This window comes from Streptopelia decaocto (genome assembly GCF_964273445.1).
Source record: "Streptopelia decaocto genome assembly, chromosome: 2".
NCBI classification, from domain to species: domain Eukaryota; kingdom Metazoa; phylum Chordata; class Aves; order Columbiformes; family Columbidae; genus Streptopelia; species Streptopelia decaocto.
In genome coordinates, this window is record NC_138655.1 from 139613976 (window position 1) to 139636093 (window position 22118).

The 22118-nt window shown below is 37.0% G+C and overlaps 1 protein-coding gene across 2 annotated transcripts in view; it reads right to left on the reverse strand.

Moving 5' to 3' along the window:
* Window positions 1-22118, reverse strand: part of CDK14 (cyclin dependent kinase 14) — a 320901-nt gene that overhangs the window by 73606 nt on the left and 225177 nt on the right. For both annotated transcript variants that reach the window (XM_082044834.1, XM_082044833.1), the window contains exon 12: window positions 18422-18470. In XM_082044834.1, coding sequence (XP_081900960.1) covers window positions 18422-18470 — 49 coding nt within the window. The remainder of the gene's footprint in view (window positions 1-18421; window positions 18471-22118) is intronic.

Genomic DNA, 22118 nt, shown 5'->3' on the forward strand with positions numbered 1-22118 from the left:
TCACTGCACAGCCTGAAAAATAATTTAATCTGCTATAATTATTACATTTACCTGCCCTGATAATACTCTGAGTAGTGCTGGCAGGGGGGGATGTTAATTGTTTATACAGTGCTTTGAAGATTCCAGTTGCTACATTATTAACATTATGTTCCCAAGTATTTATAGATTATAAACTCAGAAGGGACCATAATGATCAAGTCTCACCTCCTGTGCAACAGAGGCCAAAGAAGATCATCCAAGTAACTCATGGATCAAATTATCGGTTTTAGCTAGGTTCAGCTACATCTTTAAATTTCTGCATCAAAGTTCTGGCCTTGTTTACAGAGCTTTGCTCAGCAATGAAAAAATTATTCTCTAAAACCCATGTCTTCCATGAAGGTCACTACTGGAAATCAGTGGACACTGCAAAAGGCATATGCATATGTGTGCCTAAGGTTGTCAGTCTTAAAACTGATGCCTTAGTGGAATGCATGACTAATTTTACTGCTTTGAGAGCAAGCTATTCTTTTACTTATGAAAAATGCACTGTATGATCCAATATTTAAATGATATCTAGTGTATCAGAATTGTTTGGAGAAACCCATTTAGCGCATAACCTCAGTGGTCTGGAACATCAGAACATTTGGTTTTGTTTCTTTCTTTTTATTTTTCTTTATTTTTTCCTTACCCAATAATCTCTTTAAAATAGCCTCCTTAAAATATTAACAATTTGTCTGATGTCAGTTTGAAACATGATTCCTCAATAGGGACAAATTTTCTGATGGGGTTTAGTTAAGTATCTAGTACAGGAAATTTAACAAAAGGAACTAAAGAAAAAAAGATATTTTATTTTTAAACACACCTACTTCAGTATGTGACAGGATGGAATTTCATACAATATGGCTTTGTGTCTGAAACTCAATAGCATGTTTTGTCTCACAGCAGTTGGGCCGTATAGGAACTTGGCATGCATGATATGGCAAGTTTCAATATTCACGCTTCACTTACTGTCACACTAATCACTGAGGAATAGTTACTCGCCATGACAGCATACATACTTTCAGAAAATGTGGCATACAACAGAATACAGAGAAACTTCTGGGTATGAGTATTAAATAATATGTAGGGGTTTTTTTTTTTGAGAAATATTGGGAATATTTTTACAGACCTAGTCTGATGACATTTGTGAAACACATTGATTTTCAACTTAATACCAAACACTACGTATGGTCTTAGCTCAAGAAAAACAAACACCATATGAATGTCTCACTTTAAACATATTTGAATCTGACTAGACTTGAGCAGTTGTAAATCTCATTGGATTACAAGAATTTGATTTAATTTTAGAAAACAGGCTTAAAAGTCTTTCTACTGCAGAGGAAGGTCAGTATTTGGTCAAGCAGAACACGACTAAGATTACTAAAGTTTGGTTTAAGTTCTTGAGAAAAAAAAAGCTTGGGGCATGTGCAGTGAACTTCTGAACTTGGGGTGATTTGCTTTTAAATGCAATGAAGAAGGCAGCTCAAATTCACATTAATAATTAAGAGAAATGGGCATTAAAACAAATGGAGATAATATACTGTCTATATACTCCTAACAGCATGAGGTAAACACTTCCCAAAGCAAAAATCATTTACTGTGCATATTTTCCATGTGAAGATACGACTCTTGCAGTGTATCGTAAATTCATTTTTTAACTGGCGTTTACAGCATGGCCTAGAGGAGTGAGGCACCTAATTCCCTTCGGAAATCTCAGCTCTGCTTCTTTATTCTAGGTAATCCCTTGCAACCTGATGTGCTGAAAGGCAAAACCACAGTTAACCCGAACAACCACACCATTTGGCAGAGTTTGAGGTTTGATGGCAAGAAGAGAATAAACAAAAAAAATCACATTTTGCTGCAAATCAGACAGGCTGTATGGTAACCCTCACAGCTCGTTTTGCAGAGGACACCGTGCTCTCTTCAACAACAGGGCTCCTGGGCAGCCCCTGTGGTATCTCACCTACCATCATACTACCAGAAAAGCCATATTCCCCATTTTCACCCAAGTCTGCTTGAGGATAGTGGTGTTTTCCCCTCGTCTGAGGCTTTAGGCCCCTCCTGAGCTCTGACACAAAACTCAGTGTCAGAATCCCGTATATTTTAGCTAATGTTTTCTTTGTAAATTCATTGTCTTCTGACCAGCTGGTATGGATGTGCCCTCACGTGCCTTGATAGCTTTCACCTCTGAATACATGCACGACCCCACTAGCAGCAGCTAAGCAGCACACAAATCGGAGCAGGGCCTACCTTAAGTAACATTTTCTTTTTACTAAATATCAACAGCCTTTTCTGTTGTTACAGCCGTGCAGAGAACACCTACTGTCTTCAAAGACCTGACGTGCCAGCTCCAGCATGCAGAAGCTTCTTCCCTAACGCGCCTGGTGTGCCTCCATGGAGCTGTTGTAGAGTTTATTTAGCCATTATGAAACCACCACAACAAGTAAACGCAAGTTTTGATGCGATGCTTTTAGCTTTTGATACAGATGAAGGCATAAAGTGGCACCTCAAGACAAGAATCTAACGGAGTAAAGACGTTAACATTTTTCTCAGTGTTTTACACAAAGGGTACTGAGGACTAAAACTGATGAACAAAGGGAGACAAAAGCTTTTGAAGGCTCACTGAAGCAGGGTTTACCTTGTTGTTGATCAATCACAAAATACAGAATTTGCTCTACAGCACAGCGTAGAGGTACTTCAAGGCAAACTATATAGTGAACACTACAGTTAAAGAGAGGCACGGGAAGCACACTTCAGTGCTGGGATTGCCCCCACACCTGCATGGGGCTGCAAAACAGCAGTCCTAACGCTGTGCTGGGTTGTGCACATTCTGCAGGAGAGGCATGTCTCCAAACACCTAGTGCCCCTCTTGCTCTTCCCAAATTGGGGTGCTGGCAGCAGTTTAGATTCAGAAACATTGAGCTCTCTACACATGTAAGGTGGGAAAGAACAGTTACCAGGCTCCCTAGATCATCAGTTCCATTGTACTCCTCTAGCTTGGTACCTCAGTAGAAGCAAGAGTGCCACATCAGTGCAGCATCCTGCTCGGGCATCTTCGATGAGCTCAGCTGGGGCAAATCCCACACTAACATGATTATAGCACTCCCAGCATCTGTGCTCCTGCACAACACTGCACTCCACAGTCTTCAAACCTTCAGGATTTCCGTAAGGGTGTTTAAAATGATCCCTTTGGAAATTTAGAAATTACTTTGATCTTGTTTAATGATATTACCATACCACAGCATCAGCAGTCTTATCTATGGAAGTACTGAAAAGGTGGTCTAAATGTTTATTATTAAAATAAAAGCTGTGACAATAAATGATAACTATTAACTGATACTGCACAGATCTAAAAGTATCGGTGTTTGGTATTGCTGTTACCAGTGATGCAAAAGAGGTCAGAGCCCCATCTGGAAAGCTGTGTAGACACATTCATTTAGTGCATTCCAGAAAGGTAATAATAACCCTGACCTATCTGAACTAATAATCACTTGACATTTGCACATATGCCATTAGCTGGAAAGCAGCCAAGGCAAACAGCATTTCATGAAAAAAAGATAACGTAACAAATGAAGGTTCTAATAATATAGGCAACTAGTTGTTTTGTTTTCTATTTTAATTACTATAGCTTTACCTCGAGGTATATAATTTTTGTGCACTTTGTAAATTTTTAAAAGAATCTACTGACACTGTGGGTAAATCATAATTATAGTGGCAGCTCCTGAACTTCTCAGACTGGAGAACTAAGATACATAAATTGCTCGCAAGTCACTTGAAGCTTCACAGACTCAGTTTGGTCACACCTAAGCTAGACAATGAAGTGATCCAACCTCTCACAGCAATTCACATTTGATAATGGTCATTAAGCTCAGTCATTACTAGATCATAAAATCATTTGTATATGCCATCGCTGAATGTAAGTCAAGACAAAAACTTAGATATGAGTCTGTTTCTCCCTGGCTCTTTCTGCACTAGATTTGATGTGTTTTAGTGTCCGTTTTGGATGTATTACTGTATTTCTGTAACACACCACTGCTTGAGGTATCCAGCTTGAAAGGTTTGCTCATATAGGAAGCAGAACATTAACACCCTTATAGAACACACCTCTAAAAATGTAATTTGGTTGATTTGAGCTTTAAATGTTAAGCTTAAAGAGAATCTGTCAATTTACAGACATAACAGTATCCCGGGTTTTGCCGCTCTATAGGCTGACACACCCAGGCCAGCACTTGCTCTGATGCCTCAGAATAAATAGGCTGGGGTATGAAACCTTCCAAAGAAACCCAGTGCCAACTAATGAGAGCTTAGGGCACAAAGCCAATATTGTTCATTGACAACATTACAGATATTTCCCCCACTTCTTCTATACAGAATAAGGTTTACATTTCGTACTACGTATCTCTTTGCCAGGATAATATATGCTGGAGAGTGAAATGAAGCAAGAACTATGGTGTCCGCATGGCAGACATTAAAGAGAAGAAAAAGAAAAATAAGCCTATTTGAACCGCAAATATACAATATATGTCCAGTGACAACATAATTTAAGCTATCGAGAATGTGGCTTTCTGTGATATGATCACATAACTTCCTTAATTCCTTGGAATTCTGAGCCTGTGAAATTCCAGGCAGTATGACTGCTGGGTACAGTGTTCTGATACTGTTTAAAACCACAACTAATTATTTAAACTAAAAGAATACCTGAAGCATTTCACATTATTTCACTCAGCTTTCAGCAGTTTCTCTCAGATACAGATATTTCCCAGAAAAAGTAATTCCTAAGAAATTTTAATTAGAACACACCTTACCATTTTGCCCTAGAAAGAATTTAGCAATTACTTCTTTTTGATTTTACAAGTCACCAATAATCAGCTATTTTAATTCTTTCAGCATCCCAATTAGCCTAGTATTAAAGATGTTAACTATGGGAGACATAGGGTGTTACTTGCACCACAACAGACTACTAGTGAATATGGTAGGTTTATAGTTTACTGGAAGATCTTTGCTTGCTGTAAGTGTAATTAATGAAGAACAACAACGTGGTGGCTACATGTAATCAGAAGCTTTTGATTATTTTGAAATTCTTTAAAGGGCATGAATCTTCTGATCAAGGAGAGCAGTCTTTTAAAGGCCTTCTTAGTGCAACTCAGCAAGTTGAACAAAATATCCTTGGAAAATAAATAGAGCTAAAAATAATTACTAACACCCCAATCATTTTATGAGCTATTATTTCACCAAAAAATTGAGAGAATATATCTTTAATCCTGAACAAAAACTCTTCAAGGTTTATGTTCGCTATAAACCTTTCACTGAGAACTGAAAATATAAGTTAGTAATGCAATAAATGCCCTAACAAATATATCAGATTTTTCACTTAATGCTTTTTACAGGCTTAAACCAAACTGAGTGAAAGAAAATCACCTTTTACAGTCTGACTCTTGAAGGAAGAATGCCTTTTTGTTATGCTTTTTAAAAGAAGGCATGGTGAATTTATATCAACTTCACTGAATCTTGGGGCATGATAAAAGGAAGAAAATACGGCAGCAAAGTTAACATTCCATAGCATTATTTCTTCACATATATATTTCCACACTGGCTGGACACAACCCAAAGAAAATGAGAGAATAACCTGTCCCCCTATCCCCCCAACGTAGAAATAGCTGAAATAAACCTTTGGCACACAATCCAGTCAAAGCTTTCTGCTCTTCCTTCTCTCACCCTCGACAACCTGGATTGTCTCTCTCCAAAGAAATCTAAGCAGAAAATACTCCAAAGAAAAAAACAACCAAACTCTGAATTTCAAATTTGTCAGTGGGTGCAGCTTCTAGGGCAGTAAACAAAATTTCCCCTATTTTCCCTTATGAAATGACTACAGAAAGAAAAACCAACTCTCTTTTTGGACCTTTTGTCTTTTGAAAACTAAAACCAAAATAAGACAGAACTAAGTTCTAGTAAATAAACATTAGCTCTGCCTTATAAATCTCTGTCCTTTTGTCTGATATTTTATCACCTCAGGTTTGAGAAGTCTTCATTTCATTCCAATGTAAATAAGAACTGGTCTGTTTGCACAGTAGTTCAACAACAATTTGCTGCAATGTTGCAGCAAGCAGGCAGTGCCCCGACAAGGCTGACCTCGCTTTAATCAGTGAAGCCCAAGATCATTTATCACAGGTAACCTACAAATCTGTCCTGTCAGGGCCTCAGATCCATCGACCACTTGGAAGCAACTACTTGTTGTGTCCTCCCACAGCCCCCTTAAACATTGGATGGGGCTGATCTTTTCTATTATTGTATACCTCTCAGCTAATAAAATATACATTTATGGATATGGAACGAACAGGAGTACTTTGTATTTATTTATACAGCTCATTAAAGGTGGATAGAGATTTGGAGGCAGAGAGAACGCCCCAAGCCTAGAAAGCTCAGGAAGACAGACCCCAGGCATATGCACGTGTTTAACTTCATGTATACGAGTTGCCTGGCTGAACCTAATGCAATTGCATACAAAAGACATCCTGATGCTTTTGCAACTCTGCTCCTAAGCTAAGACATGACAGGGAAATGACACAGAAGTAGTAAACATTGAGAGGAGGAGATCAAGATTTTTATAATGAGAGCATATGGGCAATATATTGAAAGCTATGCAGCCAAAAATACTTATCATGCATATATAAGTATATATCATACTTATTATGCCTATATACTTAGAACAGACCTATAAAATACAGAACTAGTGCAGCTCTATGACCCCCAGGTGCCCAGTTAAGGTGATGTTAGAAGAGAACACAGGATAGGACGCCACATTCACTCCAGCATCGTAGTGCAGAAGGTGCCATTCCTACTCCAAATTCACTCTCGTGATTTCACACACCACTCCTCTTTACATCAATGGAGGTGTATACAGTAGGTCATCTTCCAGTAGGGAGAATGAAAATCCACGCCTGATACCAACAGCAGTAATACTTCTTAAGTGACAAATATGCTTGTGCCAATTAGAAGTCTGAATTTGAATTTGAACTGGAACAGGGAAAAAAAAACAAGGCTAATGATTCAAGGGTTTCTCTGGCACAGAGACCATTGTAGAAGGAGAAAATGGTGATTTATCTCTAGTATGTGATTTGGAGAAAACAACATTATTTTGCATTTATTTATTTATTTTTAAGTGAAACACTACATATCCACACGTACCTGTATTGAAGTGTCTTTTTTAAAAGTTGCTCACACTTAACACAATAGTTTACACCTTTTTAACTACAAGAAGGTTGGAGATGAATGATCAAACCACAAATTCTATGTACTTTAGCTATCAGTTTTTGAAATATGCAGATTTTAAGTGTTTGTACTCATGTAAGTCTGAGGATGCAGTGCTATCTGACATTCAGAAATTGGCTTGCTATAGGGAAGGACTCAATCCTGAATTATTTTTGCAAATACATCCTGTCGAAATATTATGGAAGACAGACAGCTAAGCAGGGAGTTACTGCTATTTAGACATAAATCAGCATAGGTGATTTAAGAACTTAAATCAAAATTGTTTTCTATAGGAGTGACCACTAAAGGTCAGATTTCCTAAAGAAGCAGCCATCACTAAATACTGACTGCCAGCAGAACTTGGGCCACTTCTAATGACCCAAAATAAGCAGGTGGATTTTCAAAAGACTTTGCACACATGGAATTGTGAAATCTATGGTGCTTTGCAACACATCTGGTGATGCACACTGTCACCAAAGCAGGATGGGCAGGTAAATAAACATCTGGGTCCCATTTTAGGGTCCTAAATGGATATTAAGCTTCTGTGAAAGCAGGCATTTGAGGCAGACAAGGACTAGTCTTAGAAGGTTCCAAACTGAGAAGAAGCCTGGAGAAAAAAACCCCACAATCAACTGGTAATGCACTATCTGAGCACAAGCCCATCTGATTCCCAGAAGGGAGGACAGGAGAAGGCCTAAACATGAGTAAGGGATCACTAACATTAAGAATTGGGAATAGGAGCAAATCTATGGATTTGTGAAGGAAGAGAGGAAGAGGCATAATTATGGAGGATTTTGAAAAGAATAAGAAGGAGCCCAAAAATGATGAAGTGAAACAGCCAGCACTGGGAGGGGAAGTAAACAATCCACAAAAAATACACTGAATTCACTGGTTGCTTTTTGTATGATCTGAAGAAGGGCATTGGTCAGGAGAGGACATCAGAAGTATATTATGATAATCAATCATGTGACAGAGTTGGTTGGGGAAAGAAAAAAAGTATAGTGAAAAAGCTGGAAAGAAAAAGAAATTGCTAAATGTATATAGCAGTCTGGATGCATGGGATTGGAAAGGAAAGATAAACGTCCCTAAGGCTCCAGGCCTAGATGACAAAGAATGTTAGAACTACAGTAAGAGCAAAAACTTCATGGAGAATATGCTCAAGTGTGCAAGGGCAGGGAATAGTAAGACTCTGTTAAGTCTGTATTGCCTAATTAAGCTGGGCTAGGGAGAGCACCTGACCACTCAGCTACTGAGTTTCCACATCGCCTCCTGAATTATTGTGGCCCATGCCAACTAATATTTTCCAAAACCACTCCTAGACACAGTTCAGGGAACAACCCATGCCACGGACCATTCCCAAAAGGCAGCTTGTACCAGCCTCCTACAAGCAGGGCCTGCAATATATTACCTTCAATCTTATGCTAGAAAATACAGTTCTTATGGTCTGAAGCGTTGGTCTTATGCTAGTCTGGAAATTTTGGATTAAAAAATGAATAGTCAACACCCCAAAAATAATGATTGCGCTTGCAGCTGCATGGGGACCACACAAAGCCCTCAGGAGGTGCATGCCCAGGTGCTACTTAGAGCAGCTGTAGCCAAGGTCTGCTACACGGCCCCAGGGCCAGAAGACAGTCCTAGATCTGCTTTAGTTTGCAGCAGACACATAGGCTGTACCTGACAGAAAAATGAGATTCACCAAACACTGTCTGTCAGCATCTCAGGGAAGATTCATGCCCTCATGGCTGCAGAATAAAGCTTGACTCAAGGGCACTTTAAGGATCACATATGAAAGAAATAAAAGGCATATAACATTATTCTACAAAAGTCATAATGCTGAAGGAAGGCCAATAATAATCCAGAGCATGATTTTTTTATGTCAGGGTGGTGAAATTAGTTTGAGGCACACTACTAACAGTACACAGTAGTAAACAGAGCTTTAAGATTTCTATACAATCTAACCAAAGAAGGCAATGCAAAAAATAATGGTCCATTCTTAACTTGCAAGGGTGTCAGAGAGAAAAGTATAATTTCATCTATTTTTAATAATTTCCTTGGATTTAGTAAGCCTGTGTCCAAACAACAGCAATATTTAAAAACTATTCTGGATTCCTAAACAACAAGAAAAAAGAGCAAATATTACATTTATGAGAATGTGATAGAAGTCAAAATCGTATTTTTTCAATTTATTTTTTTGCAGTAAGAGTCTGAGTTTATAAATCCAACACATAAAATAAGAGCTTTTATTCATTTGTATTTACAGCCTCCTATTGCAGCAGTGATCATAAAACAAACACAGCTGGCATCTTTATTATTTTATTCACTGAAGGGTTTAGCTGGACAAACATCACAAAAATGGTGGCTGCTTTCATTGAATTTATGATCAAATATGCTCCAGCATAAGATCTACTGTGTAAGATCAATTATTATGAGATGTGAATAATTTAACAGAAAGTTGCTATTTGTAAATCAGATCTTACAGATATAAATTCAGTTGAGGCAGCAGACAATGGATATACACTGTATTATACATTACATTATTTAAAAGGATGCAGGTTTTTTGTGAATCACATTAAGTGATAAATATTGTCATTTACATTTTGGCACCCAGCAAGCTGCTAAATCAGACAAAGAACATTTCAAAATTTTATTTTAAACTTCAATTAAATTTATCTTAATCAGAGAAGAACTTAGCTGTTTTAGTGATGTCTTTCAAAATTACAGAATATATTTACTATAAAGGCTTAATTAAAAACAATACACAAACCACCATCACCATCATTTTATGTTATGTTGTTTTGTTTTGTTTTTTTTCCATAGATTCTCACCAGAGTCTGTTGTTAGGCATAATACCAGGAGAGTTATAATAATTTTAACGCAGAATGTGTGCCTTAGGATATGGGATTGACTCAATGCCTGAAAGAAAAAGGTCAGTTCCCTTTGGAACCACTTGCCTCTTTGCCCTCCAGCAATGACAGGTGCACCAGCCCTGCGCCGAGGCTCGTTATTCACAGGGTATTGCTGAAGATGTGCAATCTAACCTCTCCATTTCAATGCATCAGCAAGGATTATTGTCTCCTATCTTTCCATTTTGACATTCAGGTCAAGCAGGCACTGAAATTATATACATGATGATCTGCCCGCACCCAGCATCTTTCACAAATGCTCAAATAAAAGCTTCAACTTTTTAAGCTAGGTTATTTATTGAAAAAAATAGCTAAATTGAATTATGAAAACTGTTTGGCTAGCAAATGACTTCAAGTTTTGAAACAAATCGCTGTTTTCACTTGTCTCCTACAATGCCATGTGTTTCTGCATCACTAATTCAAACAAAGTACATGAAAAAGCAAAAATTCTTGTTTCTCTGTCCTATATGGCAGGAAAGAAGCCAGAAATCTGAAGGCAGATACGTGAAGTGCCACAGCCAGAAACAGAGGAAAGGAACAAATTAAGATTTTCTTGACAAAATTGTGATTAATTTTGGGAGACTATCACAGGAGATTCTCACAAATGGCAACATCCAAATACCTACGATTGCCATCCTACCATAGAAAAGCTGGTGGTCAAAATTATGCTGAAAAACCCACATCAAATCATCATAAAAGTCAGTAAAGTAAGTATTTGTCTAAGGTAAAGACACTTCGTGACGTTCGTACCACTGCAGAAACCTTAACTACCGTCTGTAAGTCTTTGGCTAGCAACAGGGCCAAATGGCATGGGTTTGAGGATTGGTTTAAACTATTTGCAGAGGTGACAAAACTCAGTAGCATTATTTATATTATTACACTTATTGCCTGTCTGCACCATCCTCCAAAATCATATACATTTCTGAGTTCCTGAGAATCAAAGGAGCTGTTTAATTAAAGAAAAATTATTCATGATACATGACAAAAAGTAGTGGAAAATATCAAGCCAGTAACGACAGTTACTTAGCACTTGGCACTTTTGAATTCCAGCCCAATTCTTAAGCTGCCCATCATTTTGGCTCTCACACTGGAAAACTCTCGCCTTTAACAGCCACATGTAAATAATGAGAGACTCATCAGTAAGGTCTACTTCACTTATATTACTGCCTTCACAGTATGTCTTCAGTTCCTCAGATAAATATCTTTAAAACACATCTCAGAGACTCAGTTTTGTCAGCAATGTCATTATCTGGAGAAGATTTCATCACAGAGGCCAACGGTACAGAACTCTAGCAGAAGGACAGAATTAGGAATGTGAGGATATAATGATGTGTGGTGCCTTCGATAAGAAAGTATTAGACTTCAAACCAAGAAATGAACACAAACACTATGGCAACATATGAGTAAAAGACTACCAAAAACATAATTCTGAGAAATTAATAAAATGTTGCCATGTAGAAATTAATATGGAAAAAGAACAACAGAAAACATCTGAAAAGAGTTGATCAGTAAGTACTCAAGAAGTTAATGAAGAACATACTTTGAAAAAAAATCATACCTGGAAACACCAAATAAACATGTCTATCTGATATATGTCTCAATATCTTTAGGAATTCTTAGGGAATTGTAAGGACAGTGAACAAATGTAAGGCACCTTTTAAAAGTCTTTTCAGGAAGTCTACACAAAAAGGTTGATTCTCTTTTCTCATTTCTTTTTACAGGCTTATTACTGTAGATAAGTTACTGTAACATTAGCTAATTTTGCTCTGCATTCCAAAGCATTTTACTGGACTTAAAGAAACATATACACAGGCTTCCTTTCTGGTTTTCAAGTAAGGAGAAGAATCCTGGCAAATATTTTGCAGGACATTGGCACACAATAGAGAAGAAAATACAGACAATAGAAACAAAATATAGAAAATATGGAAGCAAAATTAGTTTTACGGAAAAATCTAAAACAAGGTGGCAACCAAAAGAAGAGATGACTAATGAAAAAGACATCAGATACATTTATTATTTTTTAAAAGTGACTTAAACATCGGTGGAACAAAGCAACAAGAGATAAGGTCTGATGCAGTTTCTCTGAAAACTCCTGCTCTGGGGACAAATTCCAAAGGGCTGGGATGTGATATGCTATTCCAGAGACTGAAAACTGGCTGACAAACCATAGGCAAAGGGTAATGATGAGTGGCAATGTCTTGAGTTGGAAGGGAAGTGTCCAGCTGTGTGCCACAGGGATTAGCGTTAGTCACAGTTTTATTTAACATCTTTATTAATGAACTGGACTAAGAGATACACTGCATACTGAATGAATTCTTAGATGAAACTAAATGTTGAAAACACCATAGAAGACAAAAAGATTAGACAAAGAGGCTAATAGACATGAGAGATGCAGGCAGAAAATCTACCACGAAGACAGAGCACAGAGTACTATAAACAGTTACTTCCAGGGAGAAATAACCCAATATGCGGGTAGGTTCAGAGATAATAATGCCAACAAACTCTATTCTAAAGCCAGAAACTGAATTAGATGTTGCACAAGATAACAAACAAAGAACATCCATGTACTTTAGGATTGCATATTCACAGCTGTCATGGTAGGGAAATATATAGGAGGGTAACAATGTAATTTTACTATAATGAAAAAAACACAGAGTTACTACCGCTCTGAAAAAGAGGACAAAGGCCTTTGTGGTCCTGTTTAGGAGGTTTATTAATATATCTAACTGGGCCAAGAAGATGTAACACAATACCTAAAGCTTAGCAACACAAAAAAGGGGGTATTTAGAATAAAGCAAAAATGAGTTTAATGTCAGGATAAACATTCTAGCAATTAGGTCTGTTAGGAATAATTTCCCCCAAAATTTTTAAAAGGTATAATATTTGAGCAATTTACTATTGCTCCAATTTGAAAGAAACATTCAAATAGAAATGGTAAAGAATTTTTGAACTTGGCAATAGGATAAAAAGAGAAACTCGAGATCTTTTCCAGTCATTGGCTTCAGTCAGCATCATATAATTCATTACCATAAAGCTGACAAAACCTGCAGTGCATTTCAGTTTAGCATTAACTATCCCTGAGCTGCACTGAGAACTTTGCCTTTTGCACTTTCACAGCTGAGCCTCTTTATGGTGCCAGAAACATATAAAATGGTACTAAGTGGGAGCAATGTACAGTAGTAGACACAAAAAAGGCACATCAGTGTAAACAAGCAGCTTCCACCACCCTGAAATTGATTTAATAAACGCCATTAAGTAGTGAAATAAAGAAAAAATCAGTGTTAAGAAAACATTTGTAAAACTTTTTGGCCTCTTCTGACGTCTCCCACCACACATAGAGTCCTGCTGCCTCTGCTGGCCCCCTGAGAACACCCAGTCACAGCCCACCACTATGGCATGTGGGTGGTAAATCTGCCTCCTAGACAATGTACACAGTACAGCAGTATCACTGCAAGTCATCATGAGAGAGAGGAAGGTTTATATGCCTCTAAATCACAAATACTTCCACAAAATCTTTTCATTTTGTGTCCAGTTTCCATCCTTTCTCCCTCTGGCATGATTCCTGGTCGCTCCTCTAATGCAAGTGAGGGGACAGCCCCACTGCAACCTCAGTATACTCGAACTACACAGTCGTGCACATATATCCCACGTTTTGCACAGCTATAGTTTTAAATTCTTACTGCTTAGTTTTATGTATCAGAAAGTTTCTAGCAATGACAACACTAAGGCTTTTTGATCCTACTGTGCTTGAGAGTTGAATATTCTTTCAGTGGCACTACAGACTGTATTACAATGAGCAATGCTGCTGAAGGGATAGGAGGCAAAGGGGACAAAAGTGATAATTAGAAGAGAGTTTTTTCTTTAGTTAAAACCCCACTAAAGCAAAAATTTTTTTAAAAACAAAAAACAAACATGAAAAAAGCAAACCAAAAACCCTTCCCAAGTCTCAGGTCTAAACAGTTCCATAGTCGATGTCGTGCTTGAAATGAAATACAGACTTGAAATACATGGACTCATCCCTATTCACTTGCTCTGCTTTTTTCAGGAAGTTTTCACTGAATAACAGTTCCAAAACAGGCCAGTCCATCCTGGAATGCAATGCAACTTTTAAACAGCCTGGCCTCAGAAAGGGGGTCCTCAAGTACAGAGGCTGTCCTGTCAAAGGAAGAAATCCCCAGCAGTGAGACTAGCTGAGAGAGTAAAGTCTTATTTATATAATAAATACTGCCACGTTGGGGAATTACAAAGTAGTAGTCCTATTTATGCAGAGCAAATTTGTTTTCAACTGCACCTTGTCCTTCCAATCTAATTTCTCACAATGCAAGCCATTATGACAGAAGGATCTAAAAAAGCTTTTTATATCCTACCAAATATACACAAGGATAATTAGTTCTCTTTTGTTATTCCTCTGTAAGGGTTTATTATTGTGGAGAAGCTTTTGCAAATTGAAAGAGGTTGCATTGCATTCTGAAGGCAGAGCTGTTCTGGGGTTTTTTGTGTAGAGATAATTGAACAGAAAAGTTCAGGAAAAAAGGTGAAAATATCATTCACTATGAACTCTACAGGAAGATTGGATTACCACATCTTAATTCTTTTTAGACCAGTATTTTATAATCATATTACACAATATGTTATATCATGCAATGTAGGTGAAGCTTCATGCTAGATAGATGCAACTGTCAATGCAAGTTTTGTTTCCTTATCTAGTAAATATTCTCTTTATAATCTTTCCTTAGTTTGACAATCAGTGAAGAAATTCAGCTGTAAAATCTCCAAATAACTTTACACGCTATGAATGATAGCTACATTATTTCCCTCAAACACTTCTCAAAAGTAGCCGCTAATATTGACCAATTCTATCTTAAGAATTCTAGGGATCTGACATTTTACATAATGAGCCTGCTGGGTATCACTTCATCATTACAGTCACATTCCACACTTTCAGCTAATTTCCAGTTAGACTGGGAATTAAAGAGCCACTGGCTTGTGTCCATCATTGTTCCATTGTCTGGCTCTGCCTTTAAAATTCACATCTTGTGGAAGCTGGTGTAGTCAGTTAGGTGCAATTATTTTGCCCCCAATCTACATCTGTGGCTTTTTGGAAGGTTTGGGGTCTGAATTTTTAGTATCTGTTTCTTCTGCCTTACAGACATGAAGCTGGCTCTGTAGATGTTGGAAGAGTGCTATTCTTCCTTCTGGTAACCTCTCCTTACATAAATTGAATTATAATGTACATTTTGAGGTAAACCTCTTTCAAAGGTACTAACATGTTGAGAAGAAGTAACTGTGTAACAAAACCAACACATATCTAAAAACAAAAGGCTGTATGTTTTTTGCCCACATCTTAGGTCTCACTTTTATCCCAAGTACCCTTGAAACAATTCTATTTCAAATGAAACAATTCCGTGTCATCAACAGTCTTCAAAGGTGGTTTGTTTTGGTTTGGTTTGGTTTTTTTTTTAAGATTAGTGATTGCTGCTTTATGCTAATAAAGGAAGAAAGTTTCTAGAATGAATCAGTCTATGTGTTAAGTGTTACAGTTGAATTATAAAGCCTTGGGAATATGATGTCCATAACAGAAATGTTTATACACCCTTTACTACAGCTGTGAAAGCAACAGTGCTCTAATACAACCACAGATAAAGCCTTACACTAGAAAAAGAGAAAATCCCTTACATTTCAAATGTAAACGATATATAATTTTGAGGCACTAAATATTTCCCATTACAGTAGAACCGCACATGTGAAGTGCTGAACTCTATGTATTGTCATTGGTTTTGGTTTTTCAACCCCTCAATTTATGCTGAAAAGTTGCAAATCCTGTATGCACAGAGCATTGAAAATGTATACATATTTTTTAAGACATTTCTTAGAAAATGAAAAAGCTCTCATTTGAATCAGCCTGTGATGTGATCATAACTTGGGTCAATTATGAAGTCTCAGAGATTGAGGGTTTGTTTTAAGCAAACTGGGATTTGTTCTTTTGTCCTGTTTTACAAAAACAGAAATTTCATGCAATGTTCCTGAAGGAAGTATAAGATGTCAAATTTTTAAATTCAAATCTATTCTTGTACCTATTCATACATAGCAGATACTGCTAGGACTAATTGCTGTTAAAATATAGAAAAACAGTCAGTCCATGCCTGCAGAATGGATGGAAGAGTGTGCCAGTATCTATTCACATTACTTACGTGTATATATGCCCCCAAGCAAATAGACTCACATCGATATTAGCTTTCTTGTCCCTCTTTCCCAATCCAGATCTAATTGCCCATGTTGTAATATAATTGCTTCTTCCAAGCTTTTGGATTTCATTAACTACTTTCAAAGAAAATATGAACTTGCAAGTTTGTTCATTGTTAAAGGACAGAAAATAAACAATTCTAGTGACTTACTTTTTTAAATGAAAGCTGTGACTTTCAGGGAATTACATTATTTCAACAGGAAGGCTGAGGTAGAGTCAAACATTGCAAGATGCCTGCAAGGATCACAAGAGCTGGCAAAACTGTTTGAGATATTCACAAAAGTTAACCGTAAGTGAAGCTAATATTCCTATTGCTTCCTCTAGAGTAAATAAGAGATAGACTCTTCCACGAAAGCCACCAAATTAGGCTTCCAGTCTGAACTTTTCCATAGACTGCTGAAAGTCAATGAACTCAGGTGACACTTAACTTTTGTGAAGGCCTCACTGGCTTCAGTTCTGCAAAATGTATGTGTCTCATTGCAGGAATCAGAAAGTTACTCCTAACCATGGAGGCTCCAGTAATAATGCAGAGTGAGCTACAGGGTCATGAAAGATGCCTGGCACTGCAGAAATACAGGTTCTGACTCAAAGGATGAACATTTGATGGCATCGCATCCAACAAGAAGCACCTAATTTTAACTGTGAACCTGGTACATTAAGAGATTTCTCCTCGGTTAACCACAATTTCAAAATGTTGTTGTTTGTTTGTGTGTTGGGTTTTGGTTTGTTTGTTTTTTCCTTTAATGAAAAACACCTCTGTGCTTCAGTTCAAAGCATGGGACCAAATTGTGTTGGGAAGGAGCAGATGGAAAAGAAATAGCAGAATGTCAAAGCGAGTATAAACCTCATCACATCTTGGGCAAGTGACCATGCTATTAGTTTAGAGGTGTTCACACACTCCATTGTTAATAAATTAGGATTTTGAAAAAGGATTCAGACTTTTACTCTACCAGTATTGTTTTTCCTTATAACAAGGAAGTTCCTTCACCAAAAGGTTTCAACTTCAGTGGTGAACTTGGAGGAGGAGATGCTTCAATCTCCTGCTAATTTATCTTTTGAGTTCCCTGTTAAACTACTAACAAGGCAGCCTGCTGGTACCAACAATAAAATTTGGAATGAGCATCAGAAAAAAAAACATCAGTGTTGGTGTAGCAAAGGCTTAGCCCTGTTGCAAAAATGCTAGTCAAAGGAGAGCGGAGAAAAATTCTAACCATTTTTCTGGCAAGACCAGTTGTTGGCATAGCTGTAATCCTGCTCCTCCAACTCAAACTGTGTATGCTTTCTTCAAAATATAGAAGATGTTAATCACTCAATACAGTGCTGTCTAAATGTCTGGTCTACAAAGATTCTTCATGTGCTAAGAAATTTTCTGGTAAACTTTGACAGATGATTGGTTAGGCAATTCCGGCTTACTGGCAACCTTTCTGGATTTTATGCACAGTACTTTTATATCAGTTTCCACCTGAGGTAAATGCGACAAATTTCAGGAAACATTAAAAGGAAAAAAAAAAAAAAAAGTGGTGAATTCACACTGACTTTTTTCAGCCATGAAAATTAAAATACACAGCATCAGCTCACAGCAATGACCAGATGGACCTGGCAACAGGGGTTGGTTATGTGGAAACAGCACTCAAAGTTGATTAAAAATGTATTATTTAAATGTATCTTAATTGTTATAGTGGAAGAGAGAAAACAAGGTTCTAAACTGATGGCCCAAAGCAGTAACACAGCATCTCTCAATGAGCTTGATACTTGCCAGCTGACATCCCCAAGAAGAAAACACTACACTACATAGTTTCTCTCTATTTACAGGTAACTGGCAATTCAAAAACATTCAAAACTGGCAGAAACAGGAAAGAATAATATTTCAGTAATTACACATTAATACTGCAATTAAAAAGGACAAAGCCATTTGAAGTTAACTGTGATAACTTCAGCTTGACATGAGTCATATCCTTGAAGAGTCAAAAGAGTAATTTTTTTTTTTTTTTAAAAAAAAGGGACTTACTTATTCCATGCTTGTCTAAGACTTTTAGGGCTGTACTGTGTAAACCGTTCTGTAAGAAAAAGAAGAGGCACATTCAATTATTTATGCTAAAACCAAGATTTAAAAAAATATATATTTATCTACAGTCAATTTTCATCATTTCATCATTTCTGTGTAACTACTGCAGCTCAAGTCCCAGGACAGGAAAAGAAAAACTGCATAGGAGCAATTGCCATACAAACAGGGAGAGAAAAAAAGAACAACAACAAAAAAACACTGAAAAAGCACAACCAACCAACCAACGAACAAGCCCAAACAAACAAACAAACGAAACCAAAACCCAAAGCAAAACAAACCCCAAAATAACCACCCCAAGCCCCCAGCTTGTTAAAACAAACAAACATACAAACCTCAAAAAGCTATCATGACATAAAGCTCATTTAACAGAAATAGAAATTTAGAAATTTAACAGAAATAGAAATTTTTACAATTACTGTATTTTTAAAGTCGTATGTGACTGCTGGGGGAAAAAAAAGAAGCTTGAAATATAATATCTTTTTTTCTCCGTCACAAATACAATTCTCTGTGATCTCACTGCCATGTTTATGTGCTTCTCAGGGGGCCTAAGAGTAAGAGTGAGGCTGCGTGAAACGCAGAGACACAAAAAACATGATGGCCACAGAAGAGTTTTCTTTCTAAAGAACACATATAAATAACGAGCAGAAGTAACAATTACAATGACATCTCATTTACTCAAACTTTAAGTTCTTAAGCTCATAGATAAGTACTTTCCTTCTCATATCCAAGAAGATGCTGCCTCTGCAGTAGGACCCTAGATGTCAGAGGAAGATTCTACGAAAGCTGCTGCAGAAGTGAAGAGTCAGACCTCTTTTAGTCTTTTGAAGAGGAGCTAAGTGCCTCCTCAGAGGAATAAAATGCAATCCAGCTGGAGAATATAATAACTTTTTCCATTAAGCCTCATCACACTGAAATTCTACCACATAGACTGGTACTCGCTCTGGTCAGCCACCCTAATGTGATGGTGCTAGTTGCTGTGAAGAAGTCCTAAACTTACAAAGTACTCCATAAAATCTCAAAAATCAATTTTACTTTCTCTCCACCTATAAGCAGGACATTTAATAGCCACACTGTACAGTTAAAACAGTATGTTTATATACACACATATAAATATATATGCATACACACATATGCATGCATCATGTTAGGAGTGGTTATGTTCAAATTCCTGTATTCGTACACTTCATTTATGTCAGTTGTAAAGTTTTCATATATGTCATACGTAGTCAGTTCTACAGATGTAACGATTATGCAAAAACTATGGCATATAAAAAATCCTAGCATCAATGTGGACGATCTTGTTTCTCACACTTTTTTTTTTCTTTTATTTTAATTTTTATTTCCTTTATCTAAAATGATTTAGGCAGAAACTTCAACTCTCAATGATATCGCTATCAGAAATTTTGGTAAGTGGTAGACCTGCAAACTGCATCTGAGGGCCACTTCACATTTGCAAATTTTGTTGCTTTAACCACACTGATGCAATTAAAGCAATGAAATCGTGAAATCACTCCCTCTTAGGTCTGTATGACAAGTGTAGTGGAAACTGGAAGTTTCATGAGTATAACTAGTTTTAGCACCAATATAAATTGTAAATATAACTTTTGTAATATTGTGTCTAAATTTACTCAAAAAACTTCCTTAGCAAAACCCCTAAATGCTAGCTACATAATCATACCATTAAAAGCTTTTAGATGTAGATAAATATATGAAACAAAAGTTTGTAAAGTTTTTTGTTTTGTTTTTGTGGTGTTTTGTTGGTGTTTTTGTTTGATTTTTTTTCCTGTATTATCAACAAAAGGTTTCTGCATTTGGAAAATATTTGACTGTTGTAGATGATCATTAAAATAGCACCTACTTGACTTCCCTGTGTTATTTTCACTATTAAGATGTTTAGCTAAGAGACGACTCTCAGCAACTCTCAGACATGCCACCATTACACAGTTCTTAACAAACTAAAATTATTAGGTTGAATTTTTATGAACTATGCTATACAGTGTTATAAAACTTAATTTGTTGTCAGGACTAGGATATTGTAAGAAATAAATTATAGGTCACATGGTACATTTTACTGACAGAAAATATATTGCTCTATAAATATATCTCCCCAAATAAAGTATTTTATTGCCAATTTTGTGCACAGTTCTCAACACATTTCAGCTCATTTCAGATACGTCTTATTGTTGAAAATGCTACCATACTATTTAAAGTGAGCTTGAGAAGCATTTAGATTGAATGCCACACTACTGACATTATCCTAAATTTTGTAAAGTAGAAGCTTTACAGTATTTTCCAATTACTGGTAAAGTCAGTTATCCCAGGCACTTAGCAGCTTGGATACTATGCAAAGGAAAAGCAATTTAAACCATTGAGGTAGTTATTTTCTCTATTTTCTGTTAACTCTTAATACCACAATGAGTGCAGAACCCAAGGGTTAAAGAGAGGGGAAAAAAAGAAGCTCCTTGGTATGTTCTTACTGAGAGCCGCAAGTGAAGAGATTTCCTTACAATTTTCTGTGTTCACGTACTACAACAAAATAACTCATCACACCAGAGGCATCCAGATTAAAACTGTAGGAAGTGCCAATTTTTAAAAATCTCTATTATACATTGCATGCAATGCATCTACTACAGCTGTGCTGATGCCCCAAGGCAGGTCTTTAAATGAAACAGGCAAAATAGTCAGGATCATTATTAGATGCAACCGTGGTTCAGTACTAGTAATGTGGCACTGCAGTCAGTGCCTATGGTTATGTTTCAATATCCAGCTGCACAAATAAAAACTCAATACTGAAGTACATGTTCTGCCGTAAGTAGTTCAAGCATCCTACTGGCTTTGAGAGTGTGACCCAAACTTCAGAAGGAGAGGATCGCTACAATTCAAATTGTACCTGTGGTTTACTAATTCAGCTTCTGCTCTCCAGAGGAAGCGCCTGAGCTCCAGTAAGGTTAACAACCAAGCTGCATTGGCCTTAGTGGAACCTGAGCTCACCCTTGAATTTCAGCTTACAAATGTGAATTAAAAACATATACGCAAGCAGATACTCATAAAAAATGGAAGAAAATAAAGATTTTTCTATACTGTATAAGTACATAGTCCAACCATAGCACTGTGCATTCATTTATGACAAAGGACTGAAAAATAAGATGCAGCTAGACAGAGCTGTGTGACAACAAGTCTGAGCTACACACAGAACTTAGCTAATGAAGTGCAGATTTGCATGTTAATCTATTTTGGTGCAGAAAAGTGCTGTGTGGAAAGAGAACTGAACTGACTCGAAGTATTGCTGAAAAGCTAACCTAGACCTGGGGACAGAGAGGTTTTTATTTTATCTGTCATTCTGCAATATGTTTTGGTAAGATATCGAGCTGATTCAAGCTGGCACAACAACACTGACTTCAACATAGCTACATCCACTTAAAACAGTTGAGAAGGATCATATACAACATATTTTCTTGACTGGGCTGTCAGAGGTTCATTTACTATGCTAGATGAGTTTTTACTGAAAAAGTGATACATTGGAACCAGTTATGGAAATACTGCCATAAGGGACATACCTAAACAAAATGAACAAACTTAGCAAAGGGATCTTCCTTCTTTACTCAATCTGCTGCTCATCTCTAAACCTCTTTTTAGATAA